The sequence below is a fragment of the Ochotona curzoniae genome, unplaced genomic scaffold, assembly GCF_017591425.1.
Source record: "Ochotona curzoniae isolate NIBS_2020 unplaced genomic scaffold, NIBS_Ocur_1.0 scaffold_2587, whole genome shotgun sequence".
NCBI classification, from domain to species: domain Eukaryota; kingdom Metazoa; phylum Chordata; class Mammalia; order Lagomorpha; family Ochotonidae; genus Ochotona; species Ochotona curzoniae.
The window spans coordinates 6856743-6880223 of record NW_024467096.1 but is presented as its reverse complement, the minus strand read 5'-3'; the positions used below and the strand labels follow the sequence as shown (position 1 = coordinate 6880223).

General features: G+C 40.2%; 1 protein-coding gene across 3 annotated transcripts; it reads right to left on the bottom strand.

Annotated features, from left to right (window-relative positions):
* Positions 1-1371: 1371 nt before the first annotated feature.
* Positions 1372-22257, bottom strand: PPP1R2 (protein phosphatase 1 regulatory inhibitor subunit 2). Of its 3 annotated transcripts, none has more exons than XM_041002692.1 (6): positions 21821-22257; positions 14248-14355; positions 11891-11968; positions 10580-10677; positions 5749-5922; positions 1372-3103 (listed from the first exon to the last, which is right to left on the bottom strand). In XM_041002692.1, the coding sequence occupies exons 1-6, from the start codon at positions 21940-21942 to the stop codon at positions 3057-3059; spliced, it is 627 nt and encodes a 208-aa protein (XP_040858626.1). In that variant the 5' UTR covers positions 21943-22257; the 3' UTR covers positions 1372-3056. The 3 variants fall into 3 exon arrangements, with proteins under 3 accessions (XP_040858626.1, XP_040858627.1, XP_040858628.1); XM_041002693.1 differs by having other exon boundaries at positions 10583-10677; positions 21821-22256; XM_041002694.1 differs by lacking the exon at positions 11891-11968 and having other exon boundaries at positions 10583-10677.
* Positions 22258-23481: the final 1224 nt, after the last annotated feature.

Genomic DNA, 23481 nt, shown 5'->3' with positions numbered 1-23481 from the left:
TGGTGATGGGCCAAAGATTTCGGACCCTGCACCTGGGTGGGAGACTGGGAAAGAGGCTCCTGGCTTCAGTTCCAGCTATTGTGGCTGTTTGGGGAGTGTGCCAGCGGATAGAAGAACTTTCTCTCTGTAAATCTGCCTTTCCAGTAAAAATAATATTAAATTAAAAAAGAATACAACTAAATCATGCCTCAGACATCTAAAATTGCTGCGTAATTGTGTCTTTGGCAAACAGACCTCTAATAAAATAATGTTCCATTTTTCAGATTAAAATAAAATATAGAACTTAAAAATGTTACTCTTAAGATTATGGTACATAAATCAACAGTTGACTTGAAAATAAGGAGTAATTTGTAAAATGAGCTGTCTATCTTAAAAGTATGGATAAAGACTAGTGAAATTCAGTTAATTAGATCTGAATCTTATTATTTAGTATATGAGATACTGAAACTAAGTAATTTGGCAAAGAGTATTTCCCTCACAAAGTACTGACGATAGTGCCAACCTAACAGTGGTTTTGAGAAGCAGATACAAGGGACCATGCATACAGAAGGTAACAGTTTCTCAACAATGATAATGCTTGTTATTATTTCTATTACTAAACAAACCACTCAGACGCCATGCAGTCCAAGATCTATTGCTGGCATCAGACACATGGTCAATAGAATAGGGTTTTGAGATAGCTGCACAGGGAGAAAAATCACATTTATCCATAGGCAATTATCATCATAATACATGTAGTATCCATTAACTTTAAGGGAAAAAAATGGAAACAAAATGAAAGTTGAAGGAGAAATGGCATTTTGCTTTAATCTTTAGTCAAAGTTTGTATTTTTGAAGTTTTAGAAAGCCATCCCTGCTGAATTTTAGACAAACAAAATGACACCGAAGAGTTAAACAAAGGAAGTAATGTTGATGGAAAGGTTGAAGGTTCAGTTCTGCATGGCTAAAACAGAACATTCACATGGGATTTTCTCCAAAGGGAAATCCAACTTGACTTAAAAGTGTTCATTTTTTGAATTTAAACATGTTTTACTCAGTTGTATTTGATAAGATCTAAACTTGTACTTTCACTATTTTACTTCTTTGAGGCAACTATTGATTTTTTAAAAAACAGAAACAAGTTTGCTTGATTTATGTGTCAAGAAAATAGTGTGCAGAAAACACTAAAATTTCACTGTTAGACTTCCTCCCTGGTTTTCACCATACAACACCTACTTTCTACAGAGCATCTGGATGTGTTGTAGGAACTCAAAATGAGAAGCTCAGACCCAAGGCTCCAAGCATGTACACACGAACACACACACTCGTCCAGACCAACTCTCTGCCTCTTGCAGACGGCTTTTAGCAGTTATGGTCAGGCTGATATTTTAATTCAGGACACAGATTGTTTTGTTTATAGACCAATGATTATGTACCAGGTACATAAAATGTTTAATTATAATACCATATCTGCAGTTTGGAGGTACTGTGGTTAGGCCCCATAAAAAGAAAAAGAGACATTCAAAATACATTCATCTAACAGCAAAGAATTCTTCCACTTTTTATTTATTTTAATATACGGATATTTCCATAAACATGGAAGTGGAAGATTAAGCTGTTCCATAAAAGTCATTTCATATATATAATATTCAGCAATTGTTTTAAAATTCTGTTTACTTAATGAATTTTTGGTACTAACAAAAAATTCAGATACAAATAATTAACTAGAAATGGAAATTGTCACAAAACCGAAATACGCGGTAACTATATTCTTCAAGGAAATAACCCAAATAATTCTTACTGTGTTAGAAGAATAAAGTACATTTGTTATAGTATACCATTATCATATTCCCTTAAAGCAGGAACTAAAAGTTCATAAACTCAGAAGTGTTCAGGCTTACTTCTGTCCGTACATTCAGGAACAATCATCCAAGTGGTTACATACAATTCTCTCATGCAATATCGCAGTTGTCTTCTACAGTCTAATGAAATCAAGTCACATGGAGAACAGTAATTTCATTAGCAAGCTATAATTTAGAGGTGTAGAAATTCAGCCCTGAGCTGTATTTCCTGACTACTGCACTGCTGCTGCTCCATCTAGGTTCTTCACATACTAGAACTAACAGACCTCGATGACTAAGAATTTCATAAAAGCAAATGACAGAATATGGAAGTTCTTTACTGTTATGATAATCTTTACAGTCCTTGAAGAACTAAAGGATTCCATGTGTATGTGTGAAAGGAGCAGAAAACACAAGCAGGACGCTGAGATAGGAATATGGAGGGGATGCTGCGAATACTACATTGCAATGTGTGTCAAAAACTGACAGTCTCCCCAGTGTAGAAAACAAAAGCAAAAACAAAAACAAGAAAAATACTCCAAGAAACCAAAAACCAAAACCAAACAGTTGATAGTATAAATGTTTAAATGGATGATTTGTGGAAAACTGTTACTTTTGATAAAATTTAGTCCTTTCCTTGTAGCTGCAAAGAAACTTAACTGGAATTTTTAAATTAACAGTCTAGAAAACCCAATAGTTAGAATCTTTCTGAAACAAGTAGACAAATCAAGTTGAGGACCATGGTTAAAATACTTTTCACTCTGAATACTTATCAGTTCATGTGTTTTGTTACTCCAATTGGCTTCTCTCTCTCTCTCTCTCTCTCTCACACACACACACACACACACACACACACACACAAACTTTTCGTAAGAGCTACTACATCTAGGAGTGACGAAAATAAATTAGTTCCCTTTCTCCTCTAAAAGACATTACTTACTCTCTAAAGCATAAAAAGTTCTATAATATCTTATACAAATTAACCAGTGTTCTTACAAAAGTAATACAGTTTTGGACTGATGACATCACACTGTGGTGAAGTACTAGGAACAAGAATATATGGATCAATTAGGCATTTTCCATCTAATCAGTTTCTAAGTTATTTAATTCTTGGCAATATATAGGAACTGGGACGTATTTTGGTACTCAAGTCACAGATTACGGAGAACGAGAAGCAGTGCATCACAGTAACAAGGTTTGTATTGGACAAACAACTGCAAGCTGAAGAACTCTCTTCTATGAACTCTGGGATTTGTTTTGCTGTTGATCACTTGGAGTAGATCCTGAAAAAATTAAAACAAAAGTCAACAATTTGCTAACCATGGAACTAGCTAAGCCAAACAAATATAAAAAACTTAAAAACAAGCAGATACATTTCCTATAGGCTGACTTAAACCGTGATGAATTTGGGTCTTCCTGCCTACATATCCTTTTTCTTTTCTTTAAAGATTTATTTATTTATTATTGGAAAGGTAGACTTAATCTGCTGTTCCACAATGCCACTTTGGCATTATTTTTATTTATTTATTTATTCTTAAAATTTATTTTTATTAAAAAGTCAGATTTACAAAAAGCAGGAGAAATAGAAAGATCTTCCATCCTCTAGTTCACTCGCCAAATGGCTGCAACGGCCAGAGCTGAGCTGATCCAAAACCAATAGCCAAGAGCTTCTTCTGGATCTCCTATGCAGACACAGGGTCCCAAGGCTTTGGGTCATTCTCTCCTGCTTTCCATGCTACAAGCAAGAGCTGGATGGGAAGTGGAACAGCCTGGACACACACTGGTGCCCATACAGGATCCTGGTATATGCAAGGTGGATTTCGCCACTGGCGCACCACCCTGGGCCTCTGCCTACAAAATCTAAAGAGAAATGTAGCAGACTTGGTGGTAGGGCAAATAGACTTCAGACTGATTCTTTCTATGAGGAATCACAGGTGGAGAACAAAGTATTTACTGTAAGCACTGGACACTATAAAAAGGTTTTATAAAAATGCAATAAAAACACAGGATTGGGGAAGAAAACAGGGAGGGAAAGAAACTGCCAATGCTGAAAAGTAACTGGTCTTTTAGAATATGGAGATTTTAAAATCTTTTAGGTGTTTAAGGGCCTAAAAATGGGAGACAATAAATAGTTAGGTAGCCTTTCCTCCCCTGATGTGGACTTCTGAAGCCTATCTCCACTGGAGAAAAATCAGGCACTGAGCAAAAACAAAATTTAATCATATGCTATATGTACGAAGACAAGTGCATTTATGTTTGTGCAAAATTTAACAACTTACAGGAAGAGACGAGCAAAAGGTCACTGTTCTAAAAAAATCGTGGCTTAAGAAATGAAAAGGAAAGAAACTCTCTAATCTTTGATTTTTTTTTTGCAATGATTTATTCTTTATTGGAAAGTCAGATATACAGAGAGAAGGAGATACAGAAAACTGGTTCACTCCTCAAGTGTCTGCAATGGCAGAGCTGAGCCCATCTGAAAGCCAAGAGCCTCTTGCGGGTCTCGCACGCGGGTGCAGGGTCCCAAGGCTTTGGGCCATGCTCTAATGCTTTCCTAGGCCATAAGCAGGGAGCTGATGGCAAGTGGAGCAGTGAAGACACAAATTGGCACCCACAGGGGATCCCCACGGATGCAACAGGAAAATCTATCCACTAGGCCATCACGCTGGGCCCTAATGTTTGAATCTTTTGATATAATTAATACAGGTGCAATTTCTAGCAGAAAGGGGGTATTTGTAGGGTCTAACCATATTAATATGGAAAGTCTGAACAGAAATTGATGAAAAGTTGAAGCTATTCATTTAAATACATCAAAACCAGGACAAACAAATACAACAACCCCTATAGATATAGGTCAAAAGGAAAACAAAGATTCCAAAGCAGTTAGGACAGGAGACAGGCTGTCTAAATATAGATTATATATTTGATAAAAGAAGAGAAACATGTAGCACTACTCCTCAATGTGCATAACAAAAAAATTGCAACCAAGACAGTAATTCATCAGTTTGTATCAAAGAATTACTCATACACTTCATACTATGCACACCAAAACAATAATATAATAGTTTACTTTCCTAGGACTTAACCATTCTAGGTGTCATAAACAAACTAAGCTGCATCACCAGTAAGAATCATCAGTGTTTAAATATGAAAAGTAGGTAACGGGCATAGAAAAATCATTAGTTGAACAAGACATTCACCTTCAGAACAATAAATCAGCAAAACCCACTTCCTATCACTAGGAAAGAGATGTTTTAAGAGAATGTTCAAAGACTTAAAAAAGTAAAATCACAGGGCTCAGCATGGTAACATAGCAAGTTAATCATCAGCCGATGATGCCACATCCCATACAGGTGCTGGCTCTTATCCTGATCCTTCACTTCTGATCCAGCTCCCTGCTTATGACCTTGGAAAGCAACAGGGGATGGCTTAAGTCCTTGGGCCTGTGCACCCACATGAGAGATCTGGAAGAAGCTCCTGGCTTCAGACTAGTCCAGTTCTGGCCACTGTGACCATGTGGGAAATAATCTGATGGATGGAAGATTCCTCCCTCTCTCTGTAAGTCTGAAGTAAAAATAAGTAAATCTTTAAAAAAAAATCACACAACCTGCTAATCTGATAGAGAATTCACATTGGAAAGACATGAAATGTTTTACAACGATTGGGACATAAAATAAGTCTTCCACACTAAAAATTAGCTTACAGAATGGACAAAGGCATCTGCATTCCATATAGGAATGTCTGGGTTTGATTCACCATTTGGCATCCAGATCTCCTTATAGAAGGCCATATAAATCACAAAACAAAGTCACGTAACAAAATGTATGGTTTTAACAAACGTTTTTAAAATTTTTTTTGAAATTGGTCACCAAAACTAAAATTTTAAAAGCCTTTAGCTTAATGAGTTGTTTTCACTTTCAAATCATCAAACCTTGATTTGATTCTTCTGTATTCATGCTTTCTCCATCTGCAGTCTCCAACATTTCTTCATCTTCATCTTCATCATCATCATGTAGGTCTTTTGAAATCAATTGTCTAGCTAATTTAATATTCAGTCCTTCATTGTAGTGAAGTTTCCTTTTCATTTCAAATTGCCGTTTTTTTTCTGTAAGATATCATAAAAGCAAGCTTAGAAAGTCTCTCAAGAGTCTGGGTTTTCCTGGAGAACAGTTGCACTCTTTTATTTTCATCACGTTTAACGCTGCCTTTATGCTCCATGGCAGAGTTGAGTAGTCTGCAAAAACCCTACAAGACCACAAATTCCAAAATGTTTACTACCTGACGCTTTACAGAAAATCTTGCTAACCTTTGTTTTAGATACATCACAATAGAAGAACAGAAATAAGAGATATTAAGAGTCATATTTTTGTGGAGAAATTTTAAATATATTTCGGCAAAAGCTGAATCACAAAAAATATCATGCACAAAGTCTGTACATACACATATACAAGCATTCATGCATTATACAAGACAACAATTAATAGTGGTTAATTTTTGGCCAAGAACTAAAGGTTAATTTTAGTATTTTAATATACAAACAAGACACGTTTCTCTCATGTACACAGTATAGTCATGACCTTATTATTATTATTATTATTGTTGGAAAGTCAGATTTACAGAGAAGGAGACAAGGGAGAAAGATCTTCCATCTGCTGATTCACTCCCCAAGTGGCTGCAACGGCCAGAGCTGAGTGAATTCAAAACTAGGAGGCAGGAGCTCTTCCTTTCAGAAACAGAAAGAAATCTTAAAAAAAAAAAAAAAAAAGAATGCTTCTAATATAAGTGTGGTCTCATCTCCTTTGAATATCAGTATTCACTTCATTTGTAATTTTTGTACACCAGAGCAACATAATGCAAATGAGTAATATACTTTAATACACTTTGTAATTAAAGTAATATAAAGTATAAATAAAGTATAAACATAAAGCAATTAAAGTAATATACTTTAACACACTTTGGTTTTGGGCCCTAGCCATGGTCAACTATTCATATGAACAACAAGTCAGTTGTTCCTTTTTTATCTACCTTTATGTTTTACAGGGTAATGTTTATTCAGCATTTATAATACACCAGTACAGTGCCAGTGCTTTAAAGGATTCATCTCATTTATTGCCAAAAAGTTTGAAATAGTTTTAGCACTCTCCATTTAGAGAACAGAAAACGGCACTGTGATGTTAGCAGGTTAAGCTATCGCCTGCAATGCTGGTATCCCATATGGGCTCTGATTTGAGTCACGGCTGCTCTGCTCTGAGCCAGCTCCATCCTTATGGCCTGGGAAAGCAGCAAAAGATGGCCCAAGTGCTTGGACCATGTGGGAGACCTAGATGAAGCTCCTGGTTTCTGACTTAGGCCTGGCTCAGCCCTAGCAGTTGTAATCATTTGGACAGTGAACCAATGTATGGAAGATGTCTCTGACTCTTCCTTCCTTCTGTAAGTTTCCTTTCAAAAAAATAAACGAAAAAAAAAAATCAGAAAACTGAGTTTCAGAGAAGTTAAGCAAATCAGGGAAGCAAAATATCTACAGTACAAACTTAGATCTAACTTCATAGACAACTATTTTCAATTTAAATATTAAGATTTATTTTCTAGGAAACTTCAATATCAATAAATGTTTTTTCAGATGTAACTATGTTGCAGTTAATTACTGTCCTTCCCTAAAGTATGAGAATAATTAGGTGAAGGACTCCCCCTTTTGGTTGACTCTGGAACTGTAACTTAAGTAACCATTCCCCTGAAAACAGGTAACACAGGTAACAAAGGTAACAATTCTCAGTAGATCCTAACTTCAGAGAGAGTAATGAGGATACACACTCTAGTAACAACTTTCATCTTAAAACCTTTCCAAGGGCTCTTTCCCTTGTGAAATATTTTGGGAAAATAAATCAGGAAGTCACTGAAAGTAGAAGAGATAATGACATAACTTGAGAATGAACTACATGTAAAATTTCTCTCATACAAATATTAGGCTCAGACCATCATAGTTCTGTTGAATGGGCTGTATTCCTCTCAAAATTCATGGAAAGAATAGCAAACTATACCTCAGTAGCCACGTAAGATAAAGCTCTCGACAGCCAAGTGACAAATATCTGGAGTCTAAGCTCTTAAGTGTCTGAATTTCTTTTACAGCACAGGCAGGTCCCACATTGCAAAGTTTCAAGTATACTTCTACCTTCTTTTTTCTGAATGTGTGTTTCTTGCATATTTTCCCCTGTATTGAGACTCCTTTTTCTATTTTAAAGATAGTTAAAAACAAATAAACAAACAACCCCCCAAAACAAAGCATGGCCATCCCTTGGTACCCACAGTGGCGCTGGGTCCAGGATCTCCTGCAGATCTTGGAGGTCTGCAGATCCTGAAGCTCCTTATTTAGCTAGTGACAGGCAGCCCAATGACCCATGAACTGTGAATAAAGGACAGAGACTGGAGACTAACAAAACAAAACTGCTCATTAGTAAGCAGTAACACTGAAGGAAACCAAGGAACCAAGCTTGACCTGTTCATCACTGGGTGATAGAAGAGACCCCTCATGCAAATTTCTAATCTAGAAAATTTCCCCAGTGAGGAGTAGTCAAGGATGCCAAACATTTGAAAAGGAGAGGATGTGTGAGTAAAATGTGAATACAACACACTGGAAGTTCTGCTACAGCAGCTCTGTGAGCTAAGCAAGCACTGGTGACACAGAAAACCCTAACAAGATTATCTTGAAAAAGAGAAACTTGGATTTATTTGTTTTATTAAAACAAACCAACAAACAGACACTTCTTCCCAGGAGAGGCTAGAAGTCAGTTTGATTTTGGCAACTGCCAAGCTGACTGGCTTGGAAACAAGCAGAAACTGGGTTCAGTGGTGGTGCTTCGTTGCAAGAGGCAGTCTGTTTTTTTCGTTTATTGTTGTTTTAACCTACAAGGCTAAAAATGGAGCTGCGGAGTCTAGTTCTTCTGAACCTTTGAAACACCACACTGTACATGTGCCAGCTAGAAGGTTGGTAAAGGATTTACATAATCTGAGAATGAGTAAGAGTGGGCAATATCCACATCACTGCAGTTTCTTTTTCCCATGAAACAAGGGGCTAGAGGTTGCATTTCACAAAACATCCCCCCAAAATTGTGCCTAAGATGCTAGAAAACACAAAAATAAACACATACCCAACAGCAAACTTCAAGTAAGAATTTTAGATAAATTTAATGCTCTAATAATCTGACAAAAGCATCATTTGGAAACTGAAGGAAAAAAGGTCAAGTGTTTGCAAATAACCTTCTCATATTCCTATATACTTTAAATCATACCTAAGTTACTTATAATACATAATACCATGTAATGCCATGTGATCTAATACTGTAACTATATGACTAGCTGTTATTTATATTGTATCATTTAGGGAACAATTAAAGAAACAAGATCTGTGTTGACCTGATTAAAATTTTTTTCCTTAATAATCTTCACCCCCAGGCCTGGTGGTGTGGCCTAGCGGCTAAAGTCCTCGCCTTGAATGCTCTGGGATCCCATATGGGCACCAGTTCTAATCCTGGTAGCTCCAATTCCCATCCAGCTCCCTGCCTGTGGCCTGGGAAGGCAGTCGAGGACGGCCCAAAGACTTAGGACTCTGCACCCACAAGGGCGACCTGGAAGAAGTTACTGGCCCCTGGCTTCGGATCTGCGCAGCACCAGCTGTTGCTCCCACTTGGGGAGTGAATCATCAGACGGTAGATCTTCCTCTCTGTCTCTCCTCCTCTCTGTATATCTGACTTTGTAATGAAAATAAAATATATCTTTAAAAAAATATTTTCTTCATTCCAGGACTCGGCATGATAGACTCAACTGGCTAAACCTCTCCTTGTAAACACTGGATCCCAATATTGGCACTGTTTTGAGCCCTGGCTGTTGCACTTCCCATCTAGCTCCTTGCTTGTGGCCTGGGAAAGCAGTGGAGGATGGTCCAAAGCCTTGGAACTTTGCACACATATGGAAGACCCAGAAGAAGCTCCTGGCTCCTGGCTTTGGATAAGCTCAACTTATATATAAACAAATTTTTAAAACGTATTTTTGATTTCAGGTTGCTGCATCTAAAGATACAGATGTAGAAGCTGACTACACAATTTAAAATTCTTGAGATTATATATTCACACAGTCAGAGCAGCACAAAAAAGAAAAAGAAAAGGTGAAATACACTCCTTCTCTCCAGGCCCCTATATAAAGCCACCGTTACTTGCAAGAACAGAAACCATGAGCGGGTAGCAGTGTCTTAAACTGCACGTGAACCTTAACACGCTACCAGAGCCTCTCCTACCCGTTAAGAGGGCTCCACCTCATTTTCCATCACACTACTCCTCCTTTTCTTCCAATAAAGCTCTTTACATCTGACCATCTTGGTTCATTTGATAAATACATGTCTATTCTGCAGCAGGAAAAACAAAAGTCATAGGAAAATGAGCTCTTACAGTTATCCACACCCCAAAGTCCACCCAAACACTCAGTGGCTCTAAATGCACTAATTAAATACATACCGAGTATGCTACACCAAATACCAAAAAGCATAGAGAAAAGCATATTAATGATGATTTTAAAAATGGCAGTATTTCCCCAAATTCTTGAAATCAGGAGAGAAAAACCCTCATAAAGCAGAATGAGAAAGGTAACAGCATCGATTTTCATTTTTCTACCTGCCACTCTCCTAAATAAAAATGACCTGCTTCCAGATGATGAGTTTACATTAGCAATAATTATTAGCAGCACACAGCAAGCAATAAAGAAAACAAATCCACTACCTCGTTCTTCAGGGGACAGGTCATTGTCCTCCTCTCCACTGCTTTCCTGTTCCCGAATTCGGTACTTCGGCTCTGAGCCTTCAGCAGCAGCCAATCTACACAACAAGCATTTGCAAGGAGATTAGTGTTCTGATAGCTTAAATATTTTACTTATTCAACTTCTGAATGTCATAAAAACATCTCAATATTTAAAATCTAAATGTCACTAGAACATCTAATTAATATGCTAAGGGGGAAAACCAAAAAGCAAGAGTTAAAAATGGGTTTAGAATCGAACAAGCAACAAGAACAGAGGAAGGGTGCAAGAAATCAATGAGCAGCAGAAAATTCTCTAAACTTTTTTTTTTAAGATTTATTTATTTTTATTACAAAGTCAGATATACAGAGAGGAAGATCTTCCATCCGATGATTCACTCCCCAAGCAATGGCCGATGCTATGCCGACCTGAAGCCGGGAGCCAGGAACTTCTTCCAGGTCTCCCACATGGGTGCAGGGTCCCAAGGCTGTGGACTGTCCTCGACTGCTTTCCCAGGCCACAAGCAGGGAGCTGGATGGGAAGTGGAGCTGCCAGGATTAGAACTGGCACCAATATGGGCTCCACGGTGGGTTCAAGGAGAGGACTTTGGCCGCTAGGCCACGCCACCGGGCCCCTGAACTTTTCTTTTGACCTCTATATTTCTATTTTGAAAATGTAGATGGCAGGATATCACACACACACACACACACACACACACACACACACACACACATCCCACAGGAAACTGATATACCTGTATATCCTAGCTTCAAGTCCTGAACTACAATTTTCCTACCACCTGCACACCCTAATTTTAATCAAGAAACAAAACTATGAAAGTTGGTGTGAAAGATTCACATTAATTTGGCCTTTAATCTGTACTTGTACAAGTAATGTCTTCAATTTAGTACAATCAAAACAGCTTAAGTGGGTCCATTACAGTAGTCTAGTGGCTAAAGTCCTCACCTTGCACACACTGGGATCCCATATGTGGAAAGATTCTAATCCCAGCTGCTCCAATTTCCCATCCAGCTCCCCGCTTGTGGCCTGGAGAAGCAGGAGAGAATGGCCCAAAGCCTTGGCACCCTGCACCGGTGTGGGAGACCTGGAAGAAGCTCCTGACTCCTGGCTTCGGAATGGCTCTGACCTGAGTGGCCACTTGGGGAGTGAATCAATGGATGGAAGATCTTTCCTGTCTCTCTGTAAATCTGACTTTCCGATAAAAATAAATACATCTTTAAAAAACGAAAAAACAGTGTAAGTGATAATGCTTTACAGTCGATAATACTTACTTCTTAGCTAAGGTGTCTGGAGTTACGGCTTCACTGGTTTCTGAATCGCTGTATATGTCCTCATCGTCACCTATCATACTAGGGTTGGCAAGCATAATGTAATTAAAACAATTATATAATCAGAAAAACAAGACATACAAATGCAATTCTACCAATCTATTTTAAAATACCAATATACTTACTGTACTGTCACCATCTTTGAGGTTTAATTGTATAAAATTTCTATTCAATGAAAATATTTAAAATATACCACCAATAAGGAAAAAGTTCCAACTGATTAAAAGGAACAACAAAATACAGCAGGCATTTGGCTGGCAGTCAATATACCAGTTAAGGTGTCTGCATCCAGGTGGGAATGCCTGGCTCAAGACTGGTCCGTGGCTCCTTTACCAGCTGTCTGCTAATGGAGTCCCTGAGTCTCACATGGTTGGGGTTCCTTCCACTTATTGGAGAACCGGACTGATTTTTTGGTTCCCAGCTTCAGCAAAAGGGATGTTATAGCAGCCTTTCAAGTAAATAAAAAAATTGTAAAGTATCTTAAAATGCTAATAATCCAACCAAAAAGATAAAAGCAGAAAACTTGAATATTGGGAAAAAAATAAAAATGCTTTCTATTCCAACAAAGTGGGAGAAAACAAGTAATGCAAGGAAACCACTGTCTTGTTTTAGAGCATGCATGTGTCTATCAGCCTTAAGAGAGGCAATGAGCTACAGAGACACAAAAAACAGGAAAAGTAACAAAAATCTAGATCCAGTGGCTCTGATTCAGGAAGTTTAACTCTTTAGCTCTTCCTTTTCTATCTGCTAACAACAACAACAAAAAAAGTCCAGTTTACTGTAAAAGTCAGCCTCAATTCTTAAACTACTGAAAAGTATACAAAGCAGAATTGAGCAATATAATAAAAAACTCCTGGTCAATATGTTTATTGGTTAATCCAAAAGGCACGTTTAAAATAGCTATAGTTTAGAAGATGTTGCTTTTCCCCAAAGAAATGTGAATTAAATACCTGTGCATTACTGGATTTAATTAGACAAATTAATGTAAAATCAACAGTTTTCAATTTCTTCTAGGTTATGCCATGGAATTTACAGATGACTACTTTATAATTGTGCATGTAAATAAAAGAACTAATGTTTTATATCAACAGGGTAAAATTCTTAGGTAGTATAATAAATCTTTCCATGAAATGTATCTTCTGCTAAATGAACTAAAAGCAAAGCATGGAATGGGAATACTGAGCCTTGAACTGGTAAAGCTGAGGGCGTTTCTCTCTGCATACACTCAGCCTCCATTACAGAGTCCAAATAACTTCTCAGCAACTATTGGAGTAAGGATACACTTGGGGACTGGGTGGCGGGGAGCAATATCAAATATCTACCATTCACGTTTATTATGTTTTAAATAGTAAAGTTCAAAAAATAACAGCTGTAACTATGTCCAACCAATGCAGATAAGCAAGATCTGGCTACCACAATTACCCCAATTTTGGTACAACAAAGGTTCTGAGATGGTTTTAAACCATATATCTGTGATAAAAACAAATAAAACAAAAAACTTAAACAAATGACAAACAAAAAAATGAAATAAACAAACAAAAAAACAGAAAGCATATACCCGTGATTGGGAGAAAAATATGGTTACAAACTTTTTCTTGTATATGCAGTCTTGTCTCGGATTTCATTATCATTCAGTTTCATCATTTGGCCTACTTATTTCTACCTTTGTCACAATCTTTAACATCTTTATATTCTTAAATTATTTTTCTTAGTATCAAGTTATCTTGAATTAGCTTCCAAGGTTTTCATTCATTAATTTAAAATTTAGCATTTGAATCTATTGTACTGGTAACTTCTGGATCAAAGCTGTCTTAATTTCCAGGATGAAAACATTAAGTACTTTTCAGAGCATAACTTTGGGTAATGTTACTTATTTCAAATTTACATCTTATCATTTTTGTCTTCTTAGAGAATTTACAATTCATTTAAAAAATTATGAAATTCAAAACTACCAAAAATCATGACAATGCTGAAACCATCAAACTACATAAATGCAAAAATAAACACATCAAGTTGCTAGTAGCAGCAATGACTACTCATCTTTAGCATCATTAGCAGCTAGTGACTACTAAGGAACAAGAAGTAAATGTCTGACACTGTAATGATAATGTATACAATGCATTCCACAATTTTAAACCTATATATTACTTATACTGTCATTTAGAATTATGCAGTATTAACTGGTAATCTAGCGACAAACATAAAACAAAACAGAATCAAATGACCAATTATACAGAGAAGCTTCCAACAAGGCAATGCAGCAGCGAATCACTAAAGGAACAGCTTCCACAGAACATTACCTGTGGTAAGGGGTGCTTGGCTCATCTATTTTCATTAAGCCATAGTCTTTGTCTGCTGGATGATAAGTGGCCAAGATGTTCATTTCATCCCACTTCTGCGACTTCTTACTAAAATTAAAAAGAAAAAACATTCCCCAATGCAGTAAAATACAAAATGCACAACTATAATTTATGGCCATCTAAATCCTCTATATTAATTGCTATTTAACTATTGATATCTGTATATTTTTACATATAGTAAGTGCTCTGAATATGTTATACTAGAAAAACAATTTGTGCTTATATAGTAAAAACAAAGTAATTTAGAATCTCTCTCGGGCTCCAAACACTACTAAGGTACATGTAGTCTTTACCTGACCTATGGAATTAATAACTAATATTATTATCTAAACATTATTTACATTATCTACATATCTTAGTAGTTATGGATTTCAGACGTATATCAGTAATTGTTAAAAAAAAAAAAAAAGGACCAGGAATATTTCTTTGCACAACTTCTTCAGAGATAATCCACAACAATTAGTAAATAAATAAAACATTAATAACATAAAGTTACAGCAAAAATTTTATTGAATTCAGAGTTCCATGATGAAATTCCATTGTAAATAAATACTACAGCTCACCTTATTTTTAACAGAAAACAAGAGTTTATTAAGAAATGCAATAGCTGGGAGCTGGCTTATGGTGCAGCACTTTCTGAAGGCTATGGATGCAGAGACAGATATTTCACAGGTGATGAAGGCAATTTGCACCCCCTCCCAAAAAAGGTTAGAGTTGCCTTAAAGTCTCCTCATTGCGAAACAGTCAAAGTCTGAAACACCTACATGAAGCTAAAAACTAAGACACTGGTCGTTTTTATTTTTAAAAAAAATTTACTTATTTTTATTGGAAAGGCAGATATACAGAGAGGAGAGACAGAGAAAAATCTTTTTTTTTTTTAAAGATTTTATTTATTTTTATAGGAAAGGTGGACATACAGAGAGGAGGAGAGACAGAGAGGAAGATCTTCCATCTGATGAGTCACTCCGCAAGGGACTGCAACGGCCGGTGCTGTGCCAATCCGAAGCCAGAAGCCTAGAACCTCCTCCAGGTCTCCCTTGAGAGTGCAGCACCCCAAGGCTTGGGGCCGTCCTTGACTGCTTTCCCAGGCCACAAGCAGGGAGCTGGATGGGAATTGGAGCTAACTGGGATTAGAACTGGTGCCCATGTGGGATCCCGGGTGCGTTCAGGGTGAGGACTTTAGCTGCTAGGCCATGCCTCCCAGTCCCAGAGAAAAATCTTGTGTCAGCTGACTCACTCCCCAAATGGCCACAATGGCCAGAGCGGAGATCAGAGGCTCTTCCAGGTCTCCCATGTGGGTGCAGCGTCCCAAGGCTTTGGGCCATTCTCAACTGCTTTCTCCCAGGCCACAAGCAGGGAGCTGGATGGGAAGTGGAGCAGCAAGGACACGAACTGGGACCCATGTGGGATTCTGGTGCACGTAGGACAATGACGTTAGCCAGTAAGCTACCATGCAGGGCCCAACAGGTCATTATTTTTAAGAAAGAAAACATTTCTACTGCATCATTATTCATTCAGCAGGAAACTCTGAATTTTCAGCTAATCAAATTAAAATGTCTCTGATATTAAAAAAAAAATCAGTTAAGCTAGATTGGATAAAAAGACCTTTAATAGTACCTATTCTTCAGATGTCCGGTCTTCTACCTATCATACTAATAGTTGATTCTGTGCCAGAAAACAAAATACAAACTAGTTGGGAGACCACTGTTTTAAGTTGCAGCCACCCTTCGCTAGTGTCGTTTATTACAAACAATTCCAATAAACACCCTCTTTTGGGTTATATTTATGTGAAAATTATTATAAAATGGAGTTATAACACTTCCCATGAATAATGTTGAAATAACGTCTGTGAAATCAAATTATAAAAGCACCATATAAATGTGAAGGAGCTTTTAGGATTCTAAAATCCAAAGTCTTGGATTAAAAACACTAGAACATGGACCAGCACTGTGGCAGAGAGTGGTCTCTTATTTGAAACCTGGATGTTTCACTCGTGGTCCAGCTCCCCATGTGCTGATGCACCTGGGAAAGCAGTGAAAGATGGCCCAAGTGCTATGGTTCCTTGTGGGAAAAAGTTCTTGACTTAGGACTGACAGCCCCAGCTGTTGTGGCCATTTGGGGAGTGTACCAATCTTCCTCTCTGTTTCTCCTTCTCTGTAAACCTGATTCTCTAAATAAAAATAAACCTTTAAAAAATACTAAAACAAGATTTCACTTAATATACAGGGGCTGAGTTCCAATAAAGTTTTCTGAAAAGAAGTTTAAATTGCTTTTGCGTTAATTCCCTTCTACCTTTGTCCTATAAGATTTGAAACCTAAATCATTTTTGGAAATACTCAGGAATTGCTACAAAATGAGCATTTCTAAAAAGCAGTTAGTTCTCTACTTCAGATTAAATTTAGTTTCAGAAACTTTATTATTCATTATTTTCTGCAAATATTTGTAGATTTAGGGATGGCTGTAAATTTAGGTAAGACACTTGAGATGCTTGTGTCCCACTACTGGAGTGCCTGAATGGAGGTCTCATTCACACTGCTTCCAATCCAGCTTCCTGCTAAAGCGCAACCCGGGAGGCAGCAAGTGAGGGCTCAAGTAACTGAGATCCTGCCATCCATGGGGCAGAACTGGATAGGGTTCCCAGGTCCTGGCTTCAAATGGCATACCCTAGTGGCAGCAGTAGTTTGGAAGTGAACCAGCCGATGGAAGATCTCTCCCACTCTCCATCATTTTTTTTTTAAACAAATAAGTAAATCAGTAAATATTTTTTTAAAAGATTTATTTTTATTGGAAAGTCAGATTTACAGAGAGAAGGGGACATCCGCTGGTTCACTCCACAAGTGGCCACAAACGGCCGAAGCTGCACCAGTATGAACCCAGGAGCCAGGAGCTTCTTCCAGGTCTCCCACACGGGTGTAGGGTCCCAACAATTTGGACTGTTCTCTTCTGCTTTCCCAGACCACAGGCAGGGAGCTAGAAGGAAAGCAGAGTATCCAGGATAAGAACCAGTGCCCCAAAGGGATCTAGGTGTGTGCAAGGTGAAGACTCTAGCCACTAGGCTACTGCACTATGCCCCAAAACAATGAATCTTTAAAAGTGGGGAGAAGAAAAAACTACAATCTGCCCAAAATGTTAAGAAATCAATGAAATTTCAATAAACTATCAGAAGGCACTGGATATGAAGATCCACATCTCCAAAGCTTTAATATTATTTATACTTGCTGTGGAGTAACAGAATTCATGGCATGACCCTGAACTTTTAACATCAACATCATGCACTGCGTGACCTTTCTGGACCAGTCTCTCTGCAGACAGAAACAGAGGCACCACCATGGCAGGTCTGCTGTGATGGCAAAAGCACCTGCTGGTTTTAGGCCTCTCTCCAACTCTGTCTTGGGTCACTAGTTTTGCTGCAACCTAAATCTGATCAATAAAAAGTCCCAACTTCTCACTTTCACTTTGTTAGGTCAAAGGATGCCACTTCAAAAACCTACACATACTTTTTGTTGCTGTGACATGCTCTTTTGATAGCTTTGCCTGTGCCTGGTGTGGGAAGTAGGATTTTTGCTTCAGGGTGAAAAAACGTTAATTGCACATTTCATCAGTAGTTTTCTTTCTTTAAATAAAAATTCAACTTGCACAGGCTGACAAAGTACAAGATTTTGGAGACTGATGTCATTACCAAACAGTTGAAGACTTAATGATAGAAGCAATTATAAGCAAGCAAAAAATAACTTTTATACAGTGAGATTCGTGTGTAATATTCCACACCTCTTTATTAGCAGAAAAGACAGAATTGGATTATGCCTATACCTTAAATTATACCAAAGGAAATTAATTTAAGCACATTTTTTTGAAGCAGTAGTGGAGCCCAGATTGTATAGAACACCCCACTGAGATACAGTAAAAGTTAGATTCCTATATTCATTACTATTACAGCAAGACTAACACCCAAAAGTTAGGCACTGGGTTAGACAGCTGCATTTACTAATTCATTTAATACTTCAGCTTACCTACGTGCACATACAAAATAATTCACTGGAAAATCATAACTAATAGCTTGCCATGGCAGACAGGATTCAAACCCAAGCAACTACCCAGTTCAACCCTTAAGTGTAACACTTCTCATAAGATAGGCTTTTAGTGACATTTAACATATTTTAGTAATATAAAATGTGCATTTTTGAAATTTTAATATTTCCATAAAATAACTAAAATAGATGGCACCTTATAATTGGCAGTTTTTCTTTCTTGGTAATGTTTTAGAATCAATGGTGCCCTGTTTTCATGAAGTACACATATATATATGCACACACTGGTTAACTTACACCTGCAGCTGTACACTATCTTCAAGGTATGTTGAAAGAATATCGGAAATCTTACAATCAATAGAAGACAGTGAAGTTTTACTAGACAATGGATCACAATGTACCCAGATATATCTATGCCAAATTAAGTGTGTTTATAGATTCCATCTAATTTTAATTTAAGCAATCAATAAAAAGTAGTATCTAATAAAACAGTATCTTCAAGGAAATCATTCACTGAAAATAACAATCCTAATGCAAAGCACAAAGAGAACAGTAATACTAGTAAGGGCAGCACTCAGCCTCATCACTCACATTCCCTGGCTGTAATTAACTGTCAAAATGGATTTTCAGTATTCCAGGTGCCTCAGCATTTGCTCACAGACACCTGAATAGGAAGAAGTCAGACTTGCCCACTGCCCATGATTCTAGTTGAGGTGAACTGGGCCCAGGTGAAATCAAACCAGGCCTGCTCTTTCATTTCAGCACTTATACAGTGTATAAAGGTCTCTTCACAATTCCTTCAGGATCTGTTCTCTTACATTTTTGTTGGTAAATTTCCTATGCTCTGAAGTGTAAAACACTGTCTAATGTTCTTAAGTGCAAGAAGGTTGTGATGTGACTTTTAGAGAAAACAAGAATAGAGAACCTCTATTCAGGCACAAGCTAATAGTATCATTGGTTGTGAGCATAAGTTAATAAACCATTGCTAAGTGGAGACACAGAACAGGTGTGACCAGATATGTACAGGAATCTTATTCCAACTTCCCCTAAGAGCAAGGCTTCAGTACTCACTGATTCAGTGTATGGGCGCACTTCACAGAGCTTAATTATTGTAAGTAACAACAACAGACTTAGACCTCTGGTCAACTTCACACATAAAATTCTTCTGCCTTGTTCTGTATGTCAAGTTGTATCAGTACACTATCATTTGAAGTTTTCAATCCTTCAAAAAAAATTTTTTTTAATTTGAAAGGCAGATTTTTACAGAGAGGAGAGATACAGAGATGTCTTCCATCCACTGATTCACTCCCCAAATGGCTGCAATGGTTGGCGGTAAGCCAATCTGAAGCCAGGAGCCAAGAGCTCCTTCCAGGTCTCCCAGGTGGGTGCAGGGTCCCCCGACCTCGGGACAGCCTCTACTGCTTTCCCACGCAACAAGCAAGGGGCTGGATGGGAAGTGGAGAAGCCAGGACATGAACTGGTGCCCATTCAGGTGCCACAGGGTGGGCACTACATTAGCCTCTAAAGTTTCTCACTCTTAAGTGCCTTGTAATTGCAAGAATTATTCATTTCCTTTTTATGCAAAAGGGGGAATACTGATTATAATTAAATTAAAACTTGACATTAGAGTTCCAAGTACATTCAACTGTACTTCATTACTTCCGTTCAAAGAGGTCCTTATAAAGTTAGTAATGTTGCTTGCAAAAGCTGTGACATCACAATGCACACTGCTTGACAGCTTGACTAATAGAATTATTTCTTGGCTTTACTGTCACAGAATACTGATCATGAAAAGCCCAGCTCGTTTTACCACTTGGAACCAAGCATCAAGACCCTCAATGACTTACAGCTTGGTAGCTCCCTTTGAAGACACAATTCTAACTGCAGCTTCTACACACAAAGCCCGGAACAGCTGACTTAGTCCAGGACAGCAGCTTTGGAGACAAAAAAGACCTAGATGAAAACCCTAGGCAATTAGAGAGGGGCCAACCCATACAATGGGGCCAGGGGAAATTAGAGCAGATCAAAGGTGAGAATAAGTAGAAGAAAGCAGAGAAAGAAAAGACAAAAAGCTCACACTGCAGTATAACACAAGTGTCCCTGGACATACATTCCTGAAGCTACCTGAGGGCTGTCCACAGCTATCTGCCATCAACTACCTTGGTCTTCCTATTATAGCTTTGTTCTGCTGAGACTGTTTTCTTAATCCATGACCTAAAATGCACGCTCCTCCCCTACAACTCTCCATTTAAAGTGGCTTACCCCAAACAGGGTTTGGAAAATTGCCTGGCACCGAATGCAGGACTGCAGCACCCAAAAGGGAGTGAGTGAGACATGGCATTGGGAGCTGCTGGATAAAAGGAAGGCCCTTTCCAAACTCAGAAACTTGTCATACTATCTAATATTTTCTCTAAGGTAATGTAGGTTACCCCAAAGTTATCATCACGAAGTTATGAATTCCTTTTATGGTCCAAAATGAAATCCTTTTTACAGGAAAGCTCTGATTCTAACAGTCTCAGGGTTCATGATCACAGCTCAGTTTCAAGACTTCCCCAACTTCAGTAACTTTAAGCTCTTTTTTTTTTTAAAACAAAATATAGTTACATTTTAATACACTGGTCCTCTTGCACCTGTGAACCAGTGTCTCACACTTTATATCTACTGCAAACTTTTTTTTTTCCACCCAGCTTTGTATCTTGGAGATCTTCCTCTGTGTACAAAGTCACACTGGAAATTGTTCCATTATACACACATACACCATAATGAATATTTCACTAGTTCTCACTAATGGGCCTTGGGTTGTTTCCAATTATCTATTACTACATGCCAATGCTTCCGGGCAACACGGGTCCCTAAAGAGTAAGGCTCAAGCAACTAAAATATCACTGGACCACTTCAAGTTGCTCCTCTCCCAACGATGAGCTTACTTGTGTCTGCACACAAACTAGAAAGCATTCAAAACTAGCTGTAGATGCAAAAATTACGCGCAGTAAATAGCTTTCCATTAAATATAGATCAAGGACTTAGGAAGTGTCGTGACAATGACACACCAGGAAGTCAGGCAGACATGTGTGTGGCCCGAAGCTTAAGGGCGACAGTAAGGGTCTTTTGCGGGGGCCTGAGGGAGACGGTCTCAATGGCTCGTGTCTTAAAGGGTTCCCAAGATAAGTAAACACACTAATTACTAAAGATTCCTAGATAGCTCAGAAATGAGGCAAAGAAATGTCAGAGAAAACTCCGTAACTTCAGTTTGATTCTTTAAGGTCCCCAACCACGGCAAGCACAAGGCTCCTGGCTGTTTACCAAACATGACAGACGTGCGTACTTTTTAACAACAAGGAAACGCGGCACACGGCAGGGCTCCTGCCCCTCTTTTATCCTTACTCGCCGTGCGCTGCGGACCGGAGAGCCGGGCGCGGCCCCGGGGTGGACGCCGGCCGCCCGGCCGGAGAAGGGCGGACTCCATCCCCCGCCCCGGCTCTCACCTCAGCTCCTCGTCGACGCTCCCGCGGGGCTGCTCGGTCGAGGCCACCCGAGAGGAAGTCGCGGAGGTCTTGTTCTTCAGGATCCCTTTGATGGGCCGGTGCGAGGCCGTCGAGGCCGCCATTGCCGGGAGCTCCGGGGGTCGGCTCACGGTCGCTGCTGGCGTGGGGTCCGGGAAGAGAAGGGGGTCGGGCGCTCGCAGAGCCCCCCGCCAAGGCAGCCGCAACAGCCCGCTCGGGGCTAACGCAGCCTGAGCGCCTCTGGCTGTCGCGAAGACGGCCACGGACGCTGGTGGTCACGACACAAATGACCCCGACGCCAGAGCCTACGGTGCCCGGCCCGGCGGCCCCCGGCGCGCCGCCCTTCACCGCCGGCGTTTCACCCGCGGCCCGCGGAGAGAGGCCGGCCTAGAGCCCCACCGCGGGAGCGACGCGGCCGCCCCAACCCCGCGGGCCCGCCCTCTCGCGATATCTAAGGCGGGGCCGGGGCGGGGAGAGAACAAAGCCCACCTTCTGGCCCCGCCCCCTGCGTCCCTCCTCCCGCCGCCGGCTCGCTCCGGCCTCCCGCCGGCTGGCTCCGGTCCGGAGCGGCTCCCTGAGCGGGCGGGAGCGCTTCCGCCAGCCCGGCGCCGGGCTCGCGGCCTGGCCGGGCACCGCGGGGCGTGTCCGCCAGCCCCGTCCACGCCTCACACCGGCACGGACGGCGATTTCTGTTTCAACACTCTTAGACTCGAAGGTGACGTCACTTAACCACGCTGTTAACTGGCTTTTTAGAAAGATGACGTTTCGTTTCTCCCATTCAAGTCGCCGAAAAGGTTCTTTTCTCAAATCGTAGAATGTCAGCGTTAGTGTGGGCCTACTGTGAGGTCACAGGCACGTTGACTTGTAAGAAACAGGGGGCGCTTTGACCTTTTTCACCGCTGGAGAGGCTGCTAGGGCAGAGCGTGGACGTGATCGCTGCTTGTCCGGAGCCTGTGAGGAGTGACCCGGAGGGCGCCGGGTGCTGCGGGCGCAGGCCAGCCAGGCCTCCCTCCGCAGGCTGCAGGCGGGAGCTCGGAGGTCGGCCCTCCCTCCGGCCACCCCACCGGCCAGGAGTGGTTAGCGCAGGCCGCCCTCCCTCAGCCTCCTCTGGGCCTCAGACTAGCCCCGGCGCGCCCGGCAGCAGGCTGGTCTTGGCCTGGCCATCATCCTGCATCCTCCTCTGCTGGTCAGAGAGACGCCTCGGCAGGCAGTCAGCGGAGGAGGCCCTCTCCCTTCTGTCCCAGGACACCCCCACGTCACTCCTCTAATATTCCCGACAGCTCAGGAACCCCGATTTTCCCCCACTGTGGTGCCGGCTTCGGGGGTGCGGGGCAGAATTTTCCTAGGGCCGCCCTCTCTCAGGAAACTCATCTTCCTCAGAGTCTTAAGGACAAATTCCTGAAAGCTATTTCCGTAAAGCTGTTCTGACCCCCAGCTCCCAACCGAGTTCTTGGCAAGGGAATGGGTGCTGAGTGGAGATAAAGGAGAAGTGAGCCAGGAAGGGGAGAAGGGAAACAACTTTTGTTAGGGACCACTATCTCCCCACCAGGAAGATGCCTTAGCTCCCCGCCCCACCTCTGTTCCCAGCCAAGTATCCACCACTGCCCTTCCTCTCTCCCTCCCTCTCTGTCTTCCTCTCCTGC

Coding starts and splice junctions, on each gene's coding strand:
- PPP1R2 (XM_041002692.1), bottom strand. CDS start 21,942: ATGGCGGCCTCGACGGCCTCGCACCGGCCCATCAAAGGGATCCTGAAG. Junction 5,923..10,579: donor GTCCCCTGAAGAACGAGGTA/GTGGATTTGTTT, acceptor GATATCTTACAG/AAAAAAAACGGCAATTTGAA. Junction 3,104..5,748: donor TACAGAAGAATCAAATCAAG/GTTTGATGATTT, acceptor TAATTTTTTCAG/GATCTACTCCAAGTGATCAA.